Below are 22,826 nucleotides of genomic sequence, written 5' to 3'. Positions count from 1 at the left end.
TCTTTTTATCTCTTTATTGGAAAAAATATGCCAATATTTTTGGTAGGGAAAGCTGCAGTCTGGGTCTACCTACAAGACTCAAAGTCACAGCCAAGGACTGGATCATTAACCAAAGGAGTATAAAGGTTACAATTCCAGATCCCCCTTGAGATGACAGGAGGTAACTCCAGGCCTCTCCACACTCCATCCCCTTGTCCCATGACACAGCTCACAATGACAGTAAGAGGCTGACCGGGCGCGGCCTACTCGGGCCTACACAAAGTTCACACACTTCCCTCCTTCGAGGTGCGCAACCCAACCTGAAACCCTGGCTGAAAAAACACAGCATAACAAAAAGCTATTCCATTCACCACCACCTTACCTGGAAAGACTTCATAGCTAAAATTCTGCCCATTTTGAAGTGAGACCAAAAGACCCTCCCTTTGGTGAACTAATCCCTGTTTGTGCTTTAACCGCAGTTCCAGGTCATCGTCGCCCATCTAGCCCAGGGTCAGCCGCAGGAGTCGGCACCTGAAAGCCTGTGAGCTCCTGCTTATTAAGACCCTGGCAGCTCATGTTGCTTAAGCCCCCATCTATTAAAAAATAACCCTTGTTATTTTAAAACAGCCTGGCAACTGTAAAAATAGTCACTCTCCTTTGGGCATTAGCCACACTAAGCTTCTGCAAGCTGCTAAGATGAAAGAAAACCCAGGTGTGCCTGACTCCAAGGTATGTGTTCAAAACCATAAGCCTGCGCTTTGGAGGAAAGGAACTTCGGGGATCCTTCCATCCTCAAGACTTTGTGTTTCTCAAGACCCCACTGCCCCCCGGGGCTGGGGATGGTTTTTTCCATCTCCCGATAATCAGGGATAATGATAGCTAACGCAACATGCTGATTCTGAGTTACTTCAGAAAAAGTTATCTTAGTTAAGCCTCATTCAACCCTTTGAGTAACAATTCCCCTTGATAGGTGATAAACCAAAGCTTAGAGAAGTTAAAGACCAAGACCACTACGGGTCTGGGATGTGAACATAGGAGACTGAGAGCAAAGCCCACCTCAAGCTCTCCTCCCCACCACCTCATCTTGCCAGGTGAGGTTGGCAAGAGACGCCCTTCTGGGCTTTGGGATTTCCCCAAATGAGATGGCCGTTCACAAGTAGAGAGTCCTGAGGTAGAAGGTCATTGGCCCAGCAGTCTGTGAGGGGACGGCTGAACTTTCAGGGGACACGGTAGCATGAATAGCCCAAGTCCACCTTAGGCCTGGTACCCCGGGGCCTTGTCCAGTTGTTGGGTGAAGGTGGTATTAGACTCTCTTCACTGCTTCGTGCTTTTTGGACTCTACCCTCTCTGTGGTGCCATGGAATGAAGGAAGACTGCTCCCCCTCCAGGGGCCTAGGTAAAGATCAGAGGTCTTCTCAAGTATTGCTTTGGCCCGTTAACAACCTCTTCCCCACCCCACCCCCAGAGCCAGCCACACTGCAGTGCATGGGAAAAGGTCGGCATAATCCCAACATGCACGTACTTGAGGAGAAAAGACCACATATGATGGGGGAGATGGGAGAGGGCTGTAGAGTTGGGGTGAGAACTTCAAGAGTTGGGGTCAGGTCTTTGAGACTGGATATTCGGGACAGAGGTCCCCTTATCCTCGTGAGTCAGAATCCCCACCGGGCACCATGGGCTTCCTACTCCTGTTCTGACACAGGCAACTCCACCACGTCCCAGAGCCTGTATCCCCTCCTCCTACCCACTGTTGCTAAATTTACACCCTCATCTGTCCTCTTCCTGTCGGATGTGGGTATTTTAAGGGAGTGACAGCGTGGGGCCGCAGGAGAAGCAGTGATGGCAGCGCGGTGAAAATAAGCGTGCCAGCTCCTCCTCTCTGTCTGTCAGATGAACCTGCCCACCAGGGACTCGCCCATCTCCCTCCGCACCTAGCCCCCTGCCTCCTGCTCTGACTCTCTCCCAGGAGAGAGCTCACCGTGAGCCCGCAGCAGGGCACTGGGTGAGGAGAGGACCCCAGGAGGTGGAGACCAGGAAAGCGGTACCCGCAGTACCACAGAGGACACAAGCTCACCTCGGTCCGGGCTCACGGACACCTCCACCAAACACCCCCAGGGTCTGAGGGACACGCGGATCAACACACAGCCCAGAGGCGCCCTGAGGTGTGAGAAGTCTGGGGGATCTGGGGGATACGCTTTAAGGAGTGCCCAGCACGGAGATTAAAATCTGAAGGGAATAGGAGATCTTCATAGCTCCTAGACGACCGGCAGCAAACTCGTCATCCTTGACCTACCCCAACAAAGCCCACGGGGGTGGGGGCTGGTGGGTGGGGAAACGGAGGCCTCCAAATTGGCGCTGATTAGTGCATCCTCCCGAAGGTTGCGGCGATGCCTGAAGTGGCCAGCGTGCCGTGTTTAAATACCACCAAAGTGTCTGTGTCCACCTGCCTGGAAGGCACAGGTGGGTTTTCAGGTCTCTGGTCTGGTAACAGGAAGAAGGGCACATACCACCTATTCTTGAACTAGCGGTACCATATCTGCTTCTACAGCGTGGCTTTTCCCAAGGGCATAGCTTTTCAGCGCACGCCTCTTAGGAAGCTAATCAATTTACAGTGTGGAGAGTGAACTTAAGGGGAAAACAGCCTTCCAATGCAGAAGGAAAGATCTGAGTTAGGCCAAAGGAGATGTGTTTGCTGTCTCTAATTAAGTTGAGAAGAGGCAAATTGGAAACCCTGTCCAAGGCCTGGCATCCTGAGGCTTTGCCAGCTGCTGTGAGGGAGGTTAGGGAACATCCTTCCAGGAGAACTTTGAGCAACAAAATAAAAACCCATGTGGACTCCTGCCTGGTGCCCTTCGTCTACATGGTTGGAGGTGGCATTTTGCCTCACTCCTGATTCCTACTGTGTGTGTGTGTGTGTGTGTGTGTGTGTGTGTGTAATGGAAAGTGAGGAGGAGAGAGACAAAGAAACAGAGACAGAGAGACTGAGAGAGGGAAGGCAGGCCAGCAAGCAAGAGCAGCAGTTTGGGGCATGTGATGGCATAAGGAGTTCAAGGTCTTCTCCAGGCCTCCAGGCTCCTACTTATACGCTCAGCCTGCCATGACACGTCTACCTGCCCAATTGTCAAACAGGGAGATAATGGTCAGCAAGGGCTGAGGTCTATGGTATCAGACATTGAGGGTAAAAAGGAGAGGAAAGCTTACACCTATAGGACATGGTGGTCAGTGGTTCTGATTCTGGAGGGAGTCTCCAGGAAACGAGTGCAGAATGATACATTTGGGCAGGTGTTAGGAGCAAGACTTCGTGCTGCCACGTGCTTTCCATGCTGCACATGTATGCACATCAAGCGGGGGACAGAGTTCACAACAGGGTGGCCCTCTCCTCCCCCTGCTCCCTAGGGCCAGGACTTGAACCAGAGGTCAACACAGACCCCAAATCACCAGTCTCAGCCACACAGTAGGGGGTCCAAGGGCAAACCCAAGAAAAATGGGATCTACTTGGCTTTCACTCCACTGCATGGAAAGCTGTAGCCCCTGAGACTAGGGGCTGGGTGAAGACTGGAAGGGATGGTAAGAGGGAGGAGAAGGAGGTAATTCACTGAAATTCAAGACCGCAGGCTGAACACTCTCTCCTGCACCCCTTTGAGAACAAGGCTCTCAGATGTCTGAAGGCTCTACCTTTGGAGCCATCGCCTGAGCCTCTGAGGGTCTGCAGGCTGGACAGGTAGCACTGCCTCCCACTTGGTATTGCTCCAGACACGGAAACATCAGCTTGGCATCTGGGAGGGCCCCGCTATAGACAGGCTGCTGCGGGGCACCTGCGAGGTCCTCTGTGCACTGACGCCCCAGGCCAGACGCTCCCAGAGCCCCTCTCCCCCAGCTAATAAAGTCTTCTCTCAGCCTGAGAGCCACACACATCACCTCGCGCATCATTTATGGAGCTCCTACCCCGTGCCAGGCACTATGCGAGTTGCTGGGGACCCAGCAGACCCAGTGGTGGAGACAGATATCTGCCACAGCCCAGGAGGAAGTGCTGTGATGGAGGCGTGAATAAGGGGCACCAGAACACAGACTTCCTGGAAGAGGCAATATCCCAACTGAGTCTTCAGGGATACGTGGAAGACCACTAGGCACACCGAGGGAAAGGGCGTGCCAGGCGCGGGGGGAACAGTACCTGCGAAGACACGGAGGCAAAGGAAGAGCAGGGTGAGTTTGGAGCAGCCCCAGGGGTTTGTGCAACTGGAGCCCAGGTACACGGGGGTGGTGGAGGCAGAGAGGGCCAGGGAGGGAGGCGGGGCCTGACCCACTGGGTTAGGGAGCCTCCCAAGGTATCAGGACTTCACCCTGGCGGTGACGGGGAGGTTGGGACGGCTGTAAAAAGCAGAGTGGCGTAACCAGAGTTGCACTTTAGCAAGGTGACTCAGGCCCGGAGTTGGGCTGGACCAGAGCAAGGCACCCGGGGCAAGAACAGGTAGGAGGCAGGTAGAAGGGTCTTGCAACAGATCAGCAACAGGTGTATCTTGAAGAAGAATCAACTGAGGCAGCAGCGGCAGTAGGGGGAAGAGAAAGAAAGACGTATCTGAGAGATGTTAAGGGGTACAAAGGACAGGGTCTACTCACCGCTTGGACATGAGGTTAAGGGTGAGGGAGAAAGACTGCCTCCCAAGATTCTGGCTTAGGTAACCTCACGAAAGGGCAAAGGGACAGGTAACAGGTACTAGAGCAGAATTTGGGCAAAGGTTGGCTTCGAGGCACAGGCTGCCTGGGCAGAGGCACCAGTATGTAGCTGTGACCGGGGGTGGGGAAAGAGGTCTGGGTGGGAGACATAAATGGGGACACGTCGGCACAGATGTGCCGGCACGTCTACAGAGCTGGTAGACGAAGCCGTGGGCCAGGATAGGGCACCTGGCAGAAGTAACACCGGGTCCTGGATGGAGCCTGGGAAGGGCCAGTGAGCTTCCCCTTCACCCCACCTGTGTTAACGAGAACCATGGAGAACCACTGATGGTCGGAGCCCCCTCTTCAACAGAACGGGGTTAAGACATGGATCCCCGGTCTTTCCTGTAACAGGGAAGGCACCAGAAGGATGCTCCCTCTACAGTTCCCTCTTCTGAAATGAGCTTGTCTTGTTACTGCCCCCGACTATGTGGGGAAGATGAACCAAAGCTCGTTCTCTTGCTACAAATAGCAGGGTTTCCTGCCCTCTTGCCCTGGACTCTGGGGCTAGAAGCTACAGGCAGAATGTCCAAGAGATGGGGAGGGACTGACAGTGTCTCCCGCAAGGCCCAGACATCTGTGGCATCCTCTGAACTGTCCGTGCTTTTCTAGGCAGTGCTGAAGGAAGAAGGCAGTGGGCACCATAGCCGCACATACCCAGTGGCCTGGCCTTCTGGGGATTTATCTGGGGGGGGGGGGGTTGCTTTGATGGCCCTGCCCCCTCACTTCAGCCCTGCTCAGACCCCAAATGGACCCTGAGACCTGAGCTCCTACCACCTCCGTAGCACCCACACAGGATCAGGCAGGCAGGAGGCAGTTCACAGAGCTTTTTCTGGTTGTTTTATTTGAAAACCCTAGGGTGCATCCCCTCCCTCACCACACCCATCCCCCTCCGCCCTCTCCCCCCTCCCAGGACATGACGATGCCACACACACACACACACAAGGCCGTGAGCTGCACACAGAACACGGGGGCTGCGCTCACAGCAACATGAAAAAATATACATTATATATAATACACCTGGGGCCCCCGCTCCCCCTGCCATCCCCACAACCCAGCCTCAACCAGGTCATGTAGGAAGGGGCAGGGGCTGCAGGCCCTCAGGCAAGGAGAAGAGGGGAAAGAGGACAGAAAAGGAAGGAGAGCGGGCAAGGTGAAGAAGCAGGGATCCCCAGAATGAAGTGGAAAGAGAGGGAGGAGAGGACGGAAGCTTCCTCCCAGCTGCGGAAGCCCTGGGGAAGACAGGCCTCCGTGGACAGGAGAGTAGGGAAGGGTTCCCCCTTCAATTCCACCCGGGCCCCTGCCACTGCTAGTGACCCCCACTCCATGCAGGGCGCGCCTGGTGGGGGAGAGACAGAGACGTGGGCGAGCTAAGGGGCCACTGCCTGGGGGGCAGAGAAGGCAGCCAGTCTTCCAGGGAACAGGAGCCCAGAGGCACAGGAGGGAGGTGGGCTGGGGGCCGGGGGGGAGGCAGACCCCAGCGCGGCCCACTAGGATTTGGGGATTAAAGGAAGACTCGTTCCAAAGAGCTCTCTCCCTCTTGGTCTCTTCTCTCAGAAGGTCCTTCTCTCTTTTCTGGGGGTGTCTCTGTCTCACCAGGGCAGAAATCTCTCTCTGTTCGGGGAAGGGTGCAGCATCAGTAGCGGTGTGGAGGGGTCTCGATGATGCGTCTCTCGTTGCTGCTGGGGGAGTCGGCTGCCTCCGAGTCGCTGCTGTCCTCGTCCTCCTGCTGGCCACCGGCAGCCCCCGCCACACAGGCCTGCCGATTCTGGTAGGACTGGATGAGGCAGGAGCAGAGAGCACAGGGCTCAATGGTCTGCACGCACCCCAGAGCCTCTCCTTTGGGGGCCGTGCTCCCCTCAGGCCCCTTGCCCCACCCCCGACCTCCCTTTTAACCTTTCTCCTTCCCACTCATGGCAGCTCTGCCCGGAGCCTTTTTCCCCAGGGCCTGGCCACTCTGTGCTCCAGCTGAATCTGGACTCTAGGCTTCCCCCCTTCCCACTGCCACTCACCTCCATGGGGTTCACGATAATGGTGAGTGCCGAGTCATCCCAGAAGAGGTCAGGGTCTTTGGGGTCACTGGAGGCCTCTGGAGGCCCGCCAGCCCCTGAGACACGGCGGTGAAGGGAGTGGATACGCACGAGGCCCAGGATGACCATGAGCACCAGGAACCCCACACACACCACAATGATGAGAGTCGCTGCGCTGGGGACCACTGTGGGGAGAGTAAAGGGACTTGGCACCGCGGGGCGGGGGGGGGGGGGGGCGGGATGGAGGGAGACGGGGGAAGAGGGAGTCCTGGAATAAGAGAAGAAGGATGGGAGCGCCTGGGTGGCTCAGTAGGTTAAGCATCCGAGTCTCGATTTCGGCTCAGGCCACCATCTTGCAGTCTGTGAGACGGAGCCCCGAGGCAGGCGCTGCACTGACAGCGTGGAGCCTGCCTGGGATTCTCTCTCTCCCTCTCTCTCTCTCTCCCTGCTCACATGCCCCTGCCCCTCCCCTGCGAGCATGCGCTCTCTCTTTAAATGTTCAATAAACATTATTATAAAAAATAAATAAATAAATGTTCAATAAACATTTTAAAAGAGAGAGAGAGAGAAGACAGGATGGTCCCGGAGCGGGGAGTGCCCTGTACGAGCTAGAGGAGAAAGAGACCCCTATTGAGAAGAACAGGACGTAGGGAGGGAAGGGTGCTGAAGGGCCGCTTAAGGCCAAAGGGACAGAGAGGCAGAGGGAGGGAGGTATGCAAAGGGAGGCACGGGCAGGGGGAGAAGAGCTCCTGGCCCAACGCTATGAGAACAGCCCTGTTCTCAGCAGGCAGAGGGCCAGGTTGGAGCTCGAGCCCAGTGGGGGAAGGTGAAAGGCGCCACAAAGGCTCAACGGTGTAATCGGAGAGAATGTCCTCCCGCATCTTGAGAAACAGGCCCCAAGCTGGCCTGGCAGCCAGGAGAAGCTGCTGGCACCCAAGGCTGGGGGGACACGTCCAAGGGGCCGGGAGCAGCCCTTCACTCACCCACCTGAACCGCACTCATTCCTGTTCTGTGACTCCTCCCTTCTTCTCTCGGGCCTGGGCCTCCTGGACACCTGGGGCTTCTGCTCCTCCCGAATCTCCCCCTGAGGATTACCTACCTCCCCCTCGGCCCTGTCATGCCTCTGGCCCCTCAGCCTCACTTTGATGCCTAGGCTCAGGGGAGCGAGGACCCTGAAGGGCAGTGAGACAGAGAAAGGCGTGTGCACTCTCACGTGGACCGTGGAGCTGATGGCGGCAAAGCAGACGTGCATGCACCAGCACGTGCCCAGGAGGACCGCACGGGCACACAGCTGAACAAGGACGGCCACCCCCTTCACCCGAGCCAGGACTCTGCCGGTCTGCACACCTGCCCGCACCAGCAGCCTGGCGGCCTGCTCACACAGCAGGAGCAAAGGGCTGCGTCCAAGGGCCTCCAGCAAGGCATGGCAGAACCACACGTGCAGCGTCACCCAGCTCCCCGCCAGCTGGGCACACCAGGCGACCCCCTGAAGGAAGATGTAAACGCCACAGATGTGCGCCGCGAGGGCCACGGAGCCAGCAGCCGTGAGCACAGGGCGGGCCACCTTCCGCACACACGCACACAGCGCTCGGGGAAGCATGGGCACGCAGAGCAGGAGAGCCTGCAGCCCCCGGGACAGCAAGTGGAGGCAGAGACCCCGCACACGTGTCCCCAGGCTGAGGGCCCGCGTAGGCAGCTGGGTCGCTGCACCCCACATGGGTGCACACCCCTGCTCACTGTTTGCGCCCGCAGCGGCTCTCCCAGCCACAGAGGCCCCGTGAGGCCCCGAATCTGGAGAGTCCCGTTGCTAAGGGGTGATTACCCGTGTAATCACACTGTGTTCCAGCCCATACATCTACCTCCCAGGCCCCGATTTACCCACAGCCTTTGAGACGTGTTGAGAGACAGAGCGGAACGCAAAGAAGCCAAGAGCACGGGAGCTGCACACACACCCTGTCCCACACACACACCACTCCTCCCCGGCAAGCGGCACAGCAGGCTGTCACAAGCTCCGGGGCCAACCAGGTGTGTGCAGAAGGCCCTGCCTGAGCGGGCACACTAGCCTCACACCTCCCTGAGGCCACCCTGAAGGCTCCCTGCCAAGTTGGTCCCTATCCTGACCCAACCCATAGCTTGCCTGTGGCCGCTCGCCAAGGAGAGCCAATCCTGTTTGGCAGGGCAGGCAGGCTCCCTGGGCACGGGCTCTAGGGCAGAGATGGGCCTGGCTGGATCAGCACTTCTCAACTGCCTGGGGATGGGGGAGGAGGGAGAAAGGGGACAGAGGTGCTTTTCCCGACCATCTGCAGGAAATGGTCCCTCCCAGGTCCCCATGTCAGTGGGCAAGATCCAGGAACAGTGACCCTGCCAGCAGGTGGCCCCTGTAGCTAAGCTCAGGCTCTAGAAGGAATGGAGACCCGCCCCTCCACACCTCCGAGTGGAGGCCGCAGCAGGTGAACCTACTCTAGGAGCACACTGATGATGACAGGCCAAAGTTTCTGGTTTGTGCCTTGATCAAATGCATTTGTTCTTCTGAGCCCCCAGCCTGGTGAAGGAAATGGCAAGTCGATTGCCAGGAATAAGAAATGACCACAGGAAAGACAAAATGCAGACACTGTTATCTGCAGGCAAACAAGTAGAGTTAATTAGTTTAAAATGAGGCTGGAAGCCAGCGAGATGGCAGGATTTTTCAATTAGCCACAGACAAAAATCAAGAGTTTAAAAAAGCGCAATCAGCCTCGCTTGCTGCATGAGACCCGAGCAGGTGACTGTGGCCTTGAATGACTGGCACCGCCGACATGAAGGGGTGTTTTATCAAACGGCCCTTGTGCAACTTCTGGTTTCAGGTGGGTGTGAGGACACGGTTAAAGCCCCATCCCCAGTCCTGCATGGTGCCCCCTTTATGAAGACCCTGGGGAGAAACTTCTTTCCGCTCTCAGTCCCAGGGCTTCTCTTGAAATACTGGCTGGCTCTCATCACATGACTCTCCTAACTGCTCAGGTTTCCTTTTGCTTAAACTGCAAGGAAGCTCAGAGCCAACATGCTGGCCCATTCTACCATTCTAGCAACTCTCAGAGCATGTCAAAATTTTATGAACTGACTTTATTCCCCTCCTACATCTTATTCTTCTTTCAGAATCGTCCTTCCCTCCCCACTCCCGAGTTCATTTTCTATGCTTACTCTATTTCATTGTAGGTCTGTCTGCAAAGCTTCAGGTACTTGTAAGAAACAAGGTAGGGAAACAGTTCCCAAACTTTGCTGCACATTGGAAGCACTTGGGGATCTTTAAAAACCATCGACGCCTGCCTGGAGCGCCTGGGTGGCTCAGTCGGTTGAGCGTCCAATTTCGGCTCAGGTCATGATCTCACGGTGCCTGAGTTCAAGTCCCACATCAGGCTGGCTGCTGTTAGCACAGAGCCCTCTTCGGATTCTCTGTCCCTCTCTCTCTCTACCCCTCCCCCATTTGCACTCTTTCAAAAATAAATAAACATTAAAAAAAAAGGAAAGAACTGGAAAAAGAGCTAGGAAATTATGAGGGGGAAAAAAAAAGCTGGCCCCAAGGGTCTATTTAACAAACAGGGTTAGTTTGCTCACAGGTCTCTAAAAATTGTATGAAGTTTCTATGAACCTTTGCAACTTGATTACACATTATGCTCCCCTCTTCACCCCTACTTCCCTACTCCGTATACCCCTACCCCCATCTGCTTTCCCATAGTGAGTAAATACTTAAAAAGGCCTCTCTTTTCAGAGAGAGGAAGGAAAAAGGGAGCCAGCCCCAGGGAAAAGGGAACACAAGAGACTCTGTAGTGGTGGCCACCACTTAAGGGGAGGAAGCCAGATGGAATCCCTGGGGATACCAGGGAGCTAGCCTCAGTCAAAAAAGCCCTAGGAAGCCCTCAGGAGCCCCCCCACCAAATTAGATGCAACTATAAACTAACAAGAGAAAGAAAGAAAGAAAGAAAGAAAGAAAGAAAGAAAGAAAGAAAGAAAGAAAGAAAGAAAGGAAGGAAGGAAGAAAGAAAGAAAGAAAGAAAAAGGAAGAAAAAGGAAGAGCGGGCAAGCATCAAGCGTAAATGGAAAAGGTATGGAGGTCAATGGTTAATGCACAGTAATGTACAGGCTCTGGAATCCTGCCACCTAGATTTGAATCCTGGCTCCTACCACTTCCTAGCTGTGTGATCTTGAATAAAATGCTTAACCTCTCGGGGCGCCTGGGTGGCTTAGTCGGTTAAGCATCCAACTTCGGCTCAGGTCATGATCTCACCAGTTTCTAAGTTGAAGCCCTGCGTTGGGCTCTGTGCTGACAGCTCGGAGCCTGGAGCCTGCTTCAGATTCTGTGTCTCCCTCTTTCTCTGCCCCTTCCCCGCTTGTGCTCTGTCTCCCTCTGTCTCTCAAAAATGAATAAATGTAAAAAAAAAAAAAAAAATTATGGGGCCCCTGGGTGGCTCAGTCGGTTAGGCATCCGACTTCGGCTCAGGTCATGATCTCACAGGTTTGTGAGTTCAAACCCCACGTTGGGCTCTGTGCTGACAGCTCGGAGCCTGGAGCCTGCTTCAGATTCTGTGTCTCCCTCTCTCTCTGCCCCTCCCCTGCTCGTGCTCTGTCTCTCTTTCTGAAGAATAAATAAACATTAAAAAAAAAAATGCTTAACCTCTCTGGGCTTCCATTCCCTCCCCTTTAAAAGGGATAATGCTATTACCCATTTCATTTGCTGTTTGTAATGACTAAATGAGTCAATATGTAGAAAAGTTCATGGCACACACTGATGTGTTCAATATTCTTATTATTGTATGTATTGAAATGAGCTTTTTCAAGGAAGCATTTTCAGAATTCTTTAAGGAATTGCCTTCAGAGCCTGTGATACACCTTTTGGCTTTTTTCAAAAGTGACAAATCTGTGCCCTTTGTGGGTTTGTATATTTAAGAACTTAAAATGATATCCAGAGCCAACTCTGACAAAAGTAGATGAAATTGGGTAAAACTGAAATGGGTCAACAGCAAAGCATAGCTAAGAAGTAATAAACATAAATGCATCATGTAAATAGGCTTTGAAAGCAATTCTAAAAGGGATTCCAAAAATCATTTTTGGCATCAACAGAATCATTTTACAGTGTTTAGTATGTGGAAGAAAACTCATTTCATAATATTATGTGTAAATACCAGGTTAAGTAAAATAGTTTGATCCCAACTTTGTAAAAAGAAAAAAAATAAGGCATAGGAAAAAAAAAAAGGAACATTAACAATGGCTTCTTCTCTGGGGTGGAATTATGGCTGATTTTTCTTCTTCATACTTGTAGTTTCTAGTTTTTCTACAATAAACCAACTCTTAAATTGGAAATTAAAACTCGCATCACTGGTAAAGTGCCACGGCCAGGGAACATGAGGGCAGCTCTCCATCTGGATTTAATACTTTGCCAAGTTGCACACTTGGCGTTAGAAAGACTTATGACATTATAGGGGCGCCTGGGTGGCTCAGTTAAGCATCCGACTTTGGCTCAGGGCATGATCTCACAGTTGGTGAATTTGAGCCCCTCATCTGACTCTGTGCTCACAGCTCAGAGTCTGGAGTCTCCCTCACTCTCTGCCCCTCCCCCGCTCATTCTCATTCTCTTTCTCCCTCTCTCTCTCTCTCAAAAATAAGCATTAAAAAAAAAAAAAAAAAAGACTTATGACATTATAGATAGCACATAATTACACACGTATTAGCCCCAACTTTCTCCTTGAGGATAGAGACTGTATCTAACCGATAATTCTTTTATGTCCCTAATACCACTTTAGGACAGTGCTAGTACACAGTAGGTGCTTCATAAATACTTGATGGCTTCACTAGGTCCAGGGCTAATTTGATATTCCTGGGGGAGGGAGCAGGAACAAAAAAGGCGCCTAAACCCCACACCGACTTTATGATTCCAGACATGAGCACCCCAGCGATGAATGACATTGACTCATATTCTTCGTGAGGGAAGTTAATGGTACAGGGGTTACAGGGATTGGAACAGAGTGATCAGTTAAGTCAGGTAGCACAGGGAACACAACCATAGCTCCACCGGCCTGCCCCACTCCCAGTGGTAGAGGAGAGAGGATGCCCGTGCCCAGCCCACCCCCCCGCCACCCTCGCTGCCCTGCCTGGCCCCGCGCACTCTTACGTACTGGAGTTTCGGTGGGAGCTGGCCAGGCTGTGTCCGGCCATCTCAGGAGGGGGCTGGTGGCCGCGGTGCAGGAACTGCTGGGAGCTGAGCATGTGGCTGGGGTGGGCGACCCGGTTCATGCTGTGCAGGACATTGACCTGGGGGAGGGAGAGCTCAGTGGGCACCCAACTCTCCTATTCCTATCCACTAGAGTCTTGTCCCACCCCACTAGAGGCCATCTGCTAACCATGCCACACAGCTCCTCCCCCTCTGAGCAGACAGGTTCTGGGCTCCTCCGTGCTGCAATGTCCATTCCCGCCAACTATGGGTCTCAGTCCACTCCTCCAGGGCTCCTCGCTAGTGGGGGAGGAGGGGAGGGAAGGAGACTCTCTGAATACCTCCACGATGAATTCATTGCTGGAGTAACGGCCATTCATTTCTGAGCAGGACAGCCGGAATTTCCTAGCATAGAGGGCAGCTCCGTGTCGCAGCCGATAATGAGCCTGCCTCAGGATCTCTTCGTACACAGTGATGCTCTCCACCCCTGGGGGACGAGGAAGCAGCTCAGGGCGGGGAGCCGGCCAAGAGGGCCCGGCAGGCCCCTCTCTCTCAGACTCCCGCCAGCTGAGAGCAGACGCAGCCACAGAATGGGTCGGTCCCGCGCCTCAGCAGGGGAATGACCTGAGTTCTCCCAAGAGATGTACCCCTCCGCCCCCAGCCCGGCTCTGACTGATTGGGAGAGAGTGACTGGGGTCCATTTCCTGCTCTGCTCTTCTCTGAAAACTCTGCAGCTTCTGGGTAGAGATGGAGAGAAGGCATTAAGGACCCCCTGCAAGACAGAAGGGAGGAGGCCAGCAGGGGGGAAACAGAGAGAGGGGAAAATACAGAAGTCCTCGGTGAGGTTCTGGAAGCGGATGGAAACAGGAGGGAGCCGGTTATGACCAGCTTCTCCCATCCCCACCTATGGAGGTTTCCTTCAGAGAATAGCAGGTTTCCTCTGAAAGCTACCAAGTCATGGCCACGATTCACTACGACGTGAGCACACGAGTTAAAGATCTGGTGTGGGGGCGCCTGGGTGGCTCAGTCGGTTAAGCGTCCGACTTCGGCTCAGGTCATGATCTCACGGTCCGTGAGTTCAAGCCCCGCGTCAGGCTCTGTGCTGACAGCTCAGAGCCTGGAGCCTGTTTCAGATTCTGTGTCTCCATCTCTCTCTCTGACCCTCCTCCGTTCATGCTCTGTCTCTGTCTCAAAAATAAATAAACATTAAAAAAAAAATTTATAAAGATCTGGTGTGTACATGAGATCAGAGAGATGGAAGGCGTAGAGAAGATGGCTAGGACCAAACAGCTAGAGGATCGAAGGCTCGTCAGAGAAGGCTGAGCCACAGGAGGAGGGAGCAGCAGAGGGGAGCCAGGCTATAGACAGAAGCGGGGAGAAAGAACCACTTGGGAGCCTGAACCCCAGCACACCTCCTCTAGGGGCAATCTGGAAACCTGAGGAGCTTCCAGTCTGGGAAGGTACAAGATGGCACTTGCCTCTATCCCTGGGGACCTGGGAGGAGGACCCTCTCGAATTCCTAGATACCTGATACTGGGGAGGGGCGCACACAGAAAAAGAGGACAGGCACTCCGTCCCCACTGACCGGCAATGGTGAGGTAGGCAGACGTGTTGGTGAGTTCCAGCCCTCGCTGCTGCAAGGACGCCATGTCTAGCAGCAGGCTTTCCCGCTCGGGGTCCAGATCATCCCCGACCAGAGAAATCTCACAGCCATCCAGGTTGTGCACGATCTCATCTGACATGCGTGTGTCTGTCACTGAATGGGAGAGAGTCGGGACCGGGATCAGAGCCACAGGGCCCACCTCATGGCCATGCTTCCTCCCTTTCCAGGCTCATTCCCCGAGAGCAGTCGGCAGCATCTTCAAGAACGTCGTTACCCAGTACTTTCCTCACACCCACAGGCCTCCTCCCGGCTCTACGTCCCATGTTAAGTGGTTCCAGACAAGCGAATGTGGGATGAAGTCACCCCAGTTGCGGACATGAGCCCCTTCTCGGGATGATATCACTCCCTGGAGTCATCCTTACCTGTGCCCTGCCAATTCTCATCCTTTTTGGCCTCCACCTGGTGGGAAATGGAGCAAGTGATTTGAAGATCGGGGAACAAGGGGATCCCCTCAGGTCCCTCAAAGTCCACAGCCGGGCGAGCAAAATGAGCAGTGCCACTCAGCAGGATCTGGGGGGCATCAGGCTGAAGGACCACCACGTACCCCTCCACTTCGGGGATGGAGACACAGGATTCTTCGCTGAAGCACCTGCAGAGCAGAGGGGAGAGAGGCAGCTTGTGACCCCAACACCTCCTGTCTAATGATCCCTATTCTGTTTCATCCCTCCGGGCGTCCATCTCTACAACAGAGCACCCCACGTCAGGGAGGGGAAGGGAGGAAAGAGGGATAGTGTCCCTGTCGCAGCACAACTACCCCACCGGGGCAAAGCTGGAGAGGAGATACCCTTTCCTGGGAAGATGCCACTGTGGGAAAGGGTCAGAGACAGATCAGGCAACCCAGACCTGCAGGGGTGATCACATCACCAACGCCCTGACCTAAGACTATGGAACACCTATCAAATTTCATTTCACAAACCGAACTTGCCAAAATGTTTACACATACACAGTTCCTTACTCAGGAGATTTGAATTAAGAAGTGTGTTCAGTAGAACACATGGCAGACACATGCCCAAAAAATACTCAACAACAAAAGTGGAGGGGAAGGATGTGGTGGGGGAGCCTATCGAAGGATGTCCTCCTCCTTGGTGTTTCTTCCCTTCAAGATCAGAGAAACCTCCTTTGGTCGGTGAGCTAATGTGACAATCTCGGACCCGCATCCATGGTCCCATGAAGCCTCGTGGACCTTGGCACCAGGACAGACTCCCTCAAGCACTCAGCCAGGCCAACCAATGCACAGCACAGCTGCTCAGGAAGGCGCTCCCAGGGTCACCTCCCACCCCATCCTTTGCCAGTCGATCAGAATGACACCTCACTTTCTCATCACACTTGCTGGTTTCTGAAGCGTTTACACATACTCTTTCATGCAACCTTATTTCAACCTGTGGAAAAGGGGTAAGAAACCAAAGATGATCAAGCATCTTGGCCACACAAGAAATAGGCAACAGGGGTGCCTGGGTGGCTCAGTGGGTTAAGCATCCGACTTCGGCTCAGGTCATGATCTTGCGGTTCATGAGCTTGAGCCCGCATCGGGCTCGGTGCTGACAGCTCAGAGCCCGGAGCCTGCTTCTGATTCTGTGTCTCCCTCTCTCTCTCTACCCCTCCCCCACTCCTACGCTGTCTCTCTCTCTCTCACAAAGGAACAAACATTAAAAAAAATTTTTTTTAGAAAAAGAAATAGGCATCAGAGTCAAGGCTTAAACCCACAGTTCTTATGCCAAGATCCCACTCTTTCCGCTGAACCACAGCCACTATTTGGCACCTGGGTTTGCACCAGTCTGATTTATGTATAAAGAAGCACCCCCTGGGGCATCTGGGTGGCTCAGTCGGTTAAGCGGCCGACTTCGGCTCAGGTCATGATCTTGCAGTCCGTGAGTTCGAGCCCCGCGTCGGGCTCTGTGCTGACAGCTCAGAGCCTGGAGCCTGTTTCCGATTCTGTGTCTCCTTCTCTCTGACCCTCCCCCATTCATGCTCTGTCTCAAAAATAAATAAACGTTAAAAAAAGAATTTAAAAAAAAAAAAAGAAGCACCCCTTGAACAAGCAGCCTTCACAAGGAAGTTAGTAGCACAGGAGCAGGGCCTGTGGTCCATATGCTTGTGCTAACTGAAATGCCCAGCTTGACTGCAGGAGCCAAAACGGGAAGGGGTAACCTCAGCAGATACGATGAACTCAAAGCCCCTGAAGCTGCCAATGTCCACAGCTTGCAGAGTTCCTGTGCCACAAGGGGTGGGGCCCAAGAATCTGCACGGTCATTCTGAGGGGCCCAGATCAAAGCCTCCTGGAAAACCACCTAAGCTGACCTTGAGAGCCCAGACTCCAACAGACATCCCCACTGCAATGAGCAACCCAAAGGGGACCCAAAGGGGAACAGGGGGCCGGCCCTGACCCAAAGGCACTGATGATCTGGTCTAGAGCTTAGTTATATATGGCACACAACCTTAAAATAAGGGCAAATACGGTCACCATTGTGTAAGTGGAACAAACGAAAAATCACAAGGGTTTAGAGAGGCAAAGGTTATTTCTGGCTAGGATGGGAATGGGGCATTTGGCCACGGAGGATAGGAATAATCAAGGGAAGTAGCAACTGAGATAGCCTTTCAAGGAGGGTAGGACTTCGCTAGGCAGAAGGTAGACCATAGAATGGATGGTGAGGAGTGTACCAAGGGGAACGAAGGAACATGAGGCAGAAATCTGGGGTCAGATGGTTGAGGGCTTTGAGTGCAAATTTTGAGCACTGGCCAAAGGCAGGTCATTAAATTCTTCTATATCAGGAAATAACGAAGATGAAAATTCTGATTTATGACCACTAACCTAGCCTCTGGTGAAGTTAGAATACTAGAGATAGGTCAACTCGTTAGGAGATTATGGCAACAGGCTAGGCGAGAGGTAATCAGAGACGGGGCTGGAGTAATAACAGCAGAAATGGAAAAAGAGGAGACAGATTCCCAGCACCCAGCACAGGCAGGATCAGGGTGACCTGGCAACGGATGGAGCGTGGAGGATAGACAGGGAGAAATCCAAGATGACTCAGAGGTTTCAAGCCTGGATAACCGCAAGGGCAGAGACACCATTACAGAAATGGAGAATTCAGGGGGAAGGGCACGTTTGGATATTGAAGGCCATTATTCCATCTTGAGCTCGTTTCTGTGAGGTGCTGGCAGAACTTTCTAGATAGAGGTTATAGCAAGCAGAAATTTAAGGTCTATGGGAAAAAGACAAAGCTAGAGAAAAAAGATGTGGTAACCATTTATTCAGGGGCTAATGCCAGAAAGGAGGCGGGCTTTCCAAGAAAGAGGTAGGGGGACAAAATACCTTAAGGAAAGTCTGCATTGACCAAATAGATAAATCTGGCTTTCAACGGACAGAGCTTCAAGAACTGAACCCTGGAACTTGGGGAAGCCACATGGACTAGGGCAAGGATGTGTATCAGAGAAGAGGAGGTCTCTCTCTCTCTCTCTTTCACTCATGTGCATAAGCAGGTGCACGTGCGTGCACATGCACACAGGTGCACGCGCGCGCGCGCGCACACACACACACACACACACGCACGCACCTATATTTTCTCCAGTGACCTCAAGGAAGTACTAGGGTAGCACTACCCACATGATAGCTCTACAAACGGAAAAACTGAGAGCTCTCACAAAGAAAACAAGGCCCCCCCCCCACTAAAGGATCAAAGTCAGGTTCCTAGCTGGTGGATAAGCCTCTTCCCAGGCATGAAAGAGGTAGGAGGAATTCAGCTGAGTCCATCCACAAAGGATGTCACCTCCTCCCACTGTGGGACTCCCCTCCCCTTGCAAAGCTCCACCATAAGCCAAAAGACAGCGCCCTCCCTTGATGTGGCTTCTGAGCAGAGTGAAGGCGAGGAGGCAATTACTCGGTTTCTAGTGGGTTAAACCCTTCATAGCTGCACGACTGCCCTTTTAACAACTTGAGTTCTGGCTAGAATGTGGTGGGCTGCACACTCAGCTCTGGTCTGTGCCCACATGACCCCAGCTACTTGTGGCCTTCAGCTCCACGCTGTGACCACCCCTGTGGGCTAGCAGCCCGATTCCCAAAAGCTGCTGCCTCTGCCTTCCAGAGCTGTAATTGTGAGGCCTGATAATCATGCCCAGTCACTGTGTAGGGCTCAGAGCCCTCTCCTCTCTCTCCTCTCTAAAGCCACCCTTCCAGGATAGGAACAAGCCAGAGATATTTATCTTCAGATTGCTTATGGAGAAACTGAGGCACAGTAGGGGAGAAAGGCATGCTTGCTCAGGAATCTAGTCTCCTGCATTGTGTAATCCGCCCACCAGATAGCAGTATCTCCTAAAAACTGCCCCGCAAACATTCTAGGGGGTGAAAATAGCCGGCATTGGCGGAACAGGCACCGGGCTAGGTGGTCAATCTGGACTGTATCATTTAGCTCTCAAAACAATCCCAGGAGGGGCGCCTGGGTGGCGCAGTCGGTTAGGCGTCCGACTTCAGCCAGGTCACGATCTCGCGGTCCGTGAGTTTGAGCCCCGCGTCAGGCTCTGGGCTGATGGCTCAGAGCCTAGAGCCTGTTTCCGATTCTGTGTCTCCCTCTCTCTCTGCCCCTCCCCCGTTCATGCTCTGTCTCTCTCTGTCCCAAAAATGAATAAAAACGTTGAAAAAAAAAATTAAAAAAAAAAAAAAAAACAATCCCAGGAGTTAGATTCTATTGTTATCCCTGTTTTATAGCGTTTGCTCAGTGCAGAAAGCCAGTACATAACAGACTCTGTGTCCATAACTATTATGCTTTCATGACCTCTCAGTTATTCTGCATTTTTAAAAATGTTTTCTTTGCTTTCGAGAGAGTGCAAACAGGAGAGGGGCAGAGAGAGAGGGACAGAGGATCTGAAGCAGGCTCTGCGCTGATAGCAGTGAGCCTGATGTGGAGCTTGAATTCACGAACCACAAGATCATGACCTGAGCCAAAGTCAGACACTCACCCAACTAAGCCACCCAGGTGCCTCTCAGTTATTCTGCATGTTTAGCAACATACTCAAACCTTGAAAATAATGTACAACTTTTCTTTTAAAGAATTAAAATTATTTACTTAGCATTCAAAGGTCAGAAAACTTTCAGTGAAGGGCCAGACAATAAATATTTTTGGCTTTTGGGGCCATACAGACTCTGTCCCAACCGCTAGCCCGGCCATCATACTGTGAAATAATATGCAAATGAATGGGAATGGCTGTGTTCTAATAAAACTTTACTTACAAAAGCAAGCAACAGGCCAGATTTGGCCCCAGGGCCACAGGTTACCAATCCCTAGACTTCAATGATCCTATTTGATCTTGCAAGGGCTTGCTGAATCGAGATGAAAACAGGTGAAACAACGAGAGCTATTTGCTCAAGGTCATCCAGGCGATTAAGACAGTATCAGAAGCAACATCAGATCTCCCAGCTCCCAATCCAGTACCTTCTCTGTACCACTTTACGTATCAGCAAAGAGGCACAGAGAAAACTAAAACCCCAGGGTCCTGGAAGGGTGGTTAGTGGAAAGAGTAATGAGTCCGTTGTTTAAAGCCGAGTCTAGTCCAGGCTCTTCTACAAACGTGGCTGTCAACTGAGCAGGTCAGTTGTCTTTGGGGCCCAATCTCCCCATCCATACGGTGACGGAGGTGCGCCTAGCCCTGGGTGACCTCTGAGACCAAGGAGTTCTGACACCGTCTACCTCTGCGCTGTGATTTGCCCGCCCCACCCAACACTCACTTGACAGCAGTGGTGAGGCGCAGGGGCCTGACGCCAGGCGTGGCAAAGCGCAGAGTGTTCATGTAAGCCACATGCTGCAGGGCATGGTTGAAGGTCTCCACATCATCCCCCTCCAGGGTGAGCAGGGACTGCGAGGGGTTCACGTGGACCTGGGCCCCAGACACAGACAGCTGAGAGCAGGACCAGGAGGTGGGAGAGGAAGGGAGCAGAGGGAGAGAGGTGGGCAGAGGTCGGGGGCAGGGGGCATGCCCGGAAGGACAGGGCTAGAGGAAGGGGCGATACCTTCATGCCTTTGCCCAGGCTCTCGAAATCCCTATAGTCCAGCCCCTCCCGACATGCATAGAGGCACTCGATGACCTCGCGGCTCTCCAGGCGGCCTGAGCGCACGCTGAAACCAGCCAGGTAGCCATGGAAGTAGTGGTGGATCGGCAAGGGGTCTCCTAGGGCAGGAACACAGGGATGGAAGGGAGGTAAGAGCAGGTGAGGGGAGAGGCAGCTGGAGCAGGAAATGGGGCAGAAAGAAAGGGCAGAAGGCTGGAGTAAAAGTGTAAGAAGGAGAAATGTGGAAATGGAAAGGAAAGAAGAGACCAGAAAGTGAGGCTTGGTGGGGGCGGGGGGGGGGGGGGGGACTGGAGAATGCAGAAAAGAGGACAGAAGAGGGAATAAATCCAAGGAGAAGAGAAGGGTGAAAAACAGAAGCAACAGAAATGAGAAAAGCCCCCAGGAGAGGGAGAAAGGGAAGGAGGAAAGTGGGACCAAAGGGAGGAAAGAGGAGCCCACGGAGGAAAAGAAGGGGAGGGTGAGAGGACGTGGTCACAGGGCATGCAAGGGGACCCAGGGGAACGTGTGGAGCTTCACAGATGCCCAGATCTCCCTGTGTGGGACCACCTCCTGCCTCCCACGATCTGCTACGTGGAAAGCCAGCGAGAGAACTCTCCCACTTCCTTCTGTGAGCAGGAAGGGACACTCAGGAGGCCACCAAGCTCCATCTGGCCTTACCTCTCCAAGGGAGCCCTGCCCTGCAGTAGTTCATGGAGGCTCTGCCCCCTGGTGGCATGTGCAGCAGTAACTATGAGGCTGGCTGGGATTTGGGGTTGGGGTGGAGTCAGGAGCATAGCACAGAAAGTTAAGGTGAGAGCTCTCTGGTCTCCAGTTCTTGTGCACAGAGTACCTTGTGTGGTGTCTGTACTGTTGTCTCCTCCCTTTTCCTTCTCTTTGTTCTTCTCCTCTGGAGGAAAAAAAAAGTAGCAATGAATTCAGCGTTGTGGGGACAGACTGACCGCAAGGAAGAAGGGGTCTTCCCTGTTCTCTCCCCGCCAATGTAGGGCTTGCAACCTGTTCACCAATTTCACATCTCAATCTCTCCAGCTTCTGTTGAAAACCAGCCCCCAAATACACGGCTGAGAAAACACAAGGGCTTTGGTAAGACACACACACACACACACACACACACACACACACACACACACACAAATGCAGGCATGCACCCAAGTTCCCAGAAGGGAAAAAAATGAAAGAAAGAGCTTAAGGAAGATTGAGAACTCTCTGAAGTATTACTGGTATTACTGGCCTCCAGCAAGGGAATGCACTGTGGACATCATCTCTTTGATGGAACAATGTGGGCATTGGCCAAAGTTACAGAAAGAGAGATTCCGGTGATGCCTGAGGTAATGACTAGTTGAACAGGTGGGAGATACTGGGTGGGGGGGAGGGGTCCTGTGGTCTCCTCCACAGAGATCTCTCTGAGTCACCATGCCCAACTGCAAGGAGAGATGCATGAAGTCAGGCTACCCTTGCTCCTTCATTAATCCTAACTTTCTAAAGGCTCCAACCTTCAGTGTCTTCACTGAGAAGCTCAGAGGGACTTACCAGTCCAGCAGGCCCCAATCATGAGAGCAGGTTCCCTTCGGGGCGGGTGGATGAGACCATTGTCATGGATGAGGGCAGGGTCAAATGAGATGCCATCGGCATAAAGCGTGACTGTGGGGAACTCCAGGTTCAAAGCATAGTGGTGCCATTCATCATCGCAGACCTGGCAAAGCAGTGTGAGGGTAAGAACCCGCAGGTGCTTTATCTCCAGGGAACTAACACAAGGCACTGCCCCTTCTCCTGGGAGACAGGGTACAGTCCCTTATATTCTCAGCTCTATCAGCAGGGCTGACGAGTGAATTGTTGCCTACCCAGCTCAGGAAATAACATCCCTGCCCAAAATCTATCAGGCACCAACCAAGTAGGTACCTAAAATTCCGTTCTTCAGGCAAATCTCTAAAACTATAAACATTCCTAAGAGAAGTAACACACTATTTTCTGAATAATTTTTTGCCCAAAACTGTATGTATGCATGGCACTGGAAGGTCCACAGAAGTTTGTATCCCAACAGTAAAAACAAACCCGCTCTCCTTGGCAGTTTCTCCTAGGGTCAATCAAGATGGGTGTGGGGGATGGTCAGAGGAATGAAGGGTAGCCAGTTCTCTGCCTTATTAGCTTCCAAGTGCTGGAATGCCTCACGGTTCAACCTAGGCCCTTTTTCTCCCTTTTCTCTCT

General features: G+C 53.0%; 1 protein-coding gene across 1 annotated transcript in view; it reads right to left on the bottom strand.

Moving 5' to 3' along the window:
* Positions 1–4,471: 4,471 nt before the first annotated feature.
* The window catches only part of CLSTN3 (calsyntenin 3), a 28,414-nt gene continuing 10,059 nt past the window's right edge, over positions 4,472–22,826 (bottom strand). The window contains exons 9-18 of the mRNA XM_045463254.1: positions 22,152–22,314; positions 21,454–21,510; positions 20,565–20,722; positions 20,283–20,431; positions 14,929–15,155; positions 14,489–14,659; positions 13,245–13,390; positions 12,869–13,004; positions 6,705–6,907; positions 4,472–6,469 (exon numbers count right to left, since the gene is read on the bottom strand). Coding sequence (XP_045319210.1) covers positions 6,329–6,469; positions 6,705–6,907; positions 12,869–13,004; positions 13,245–13,390; positions 14,489–14,659; positions 14,929–15,155; positions 20,283–20,431; positions 20,565–20,722; positions 21,454–21,510; positions 22,152–22,314 — 1,551 coding nt within the window. The 3' untranslated portion in view covers positions 4,472–6,328. The remainder of the gene's footprint in view (positions 6,470–6,704; positions 6,908–12,868; positions 13,005–13,244; positions 13,391–14,488; positions 14,660–14,928; positions 15,156–20,282; positions 20,432–20,564; positions 20,723–21,453; positions 21,511–22,151; positions 22,315–22,826) is intronic.

The sequence above is a fragment of the Leopardus geoffroyi genome, chromosome B4, assembly GCF_018350155.1.
Source record: "Leopardus geoffroyi isolate Oge1 chromosome B4, O.geoffroyi_Oge1_pat1.0, whole genome shotgun sequence".
NCBI lineage: Eukaryota > Metazoa > Chordata > Mammalia > Carnivora > Felidae > Leopardus > Leopardus geoffroyi.
This window is presented reverse-complemented; position numbering and strand designations above follow the sequence as displayed.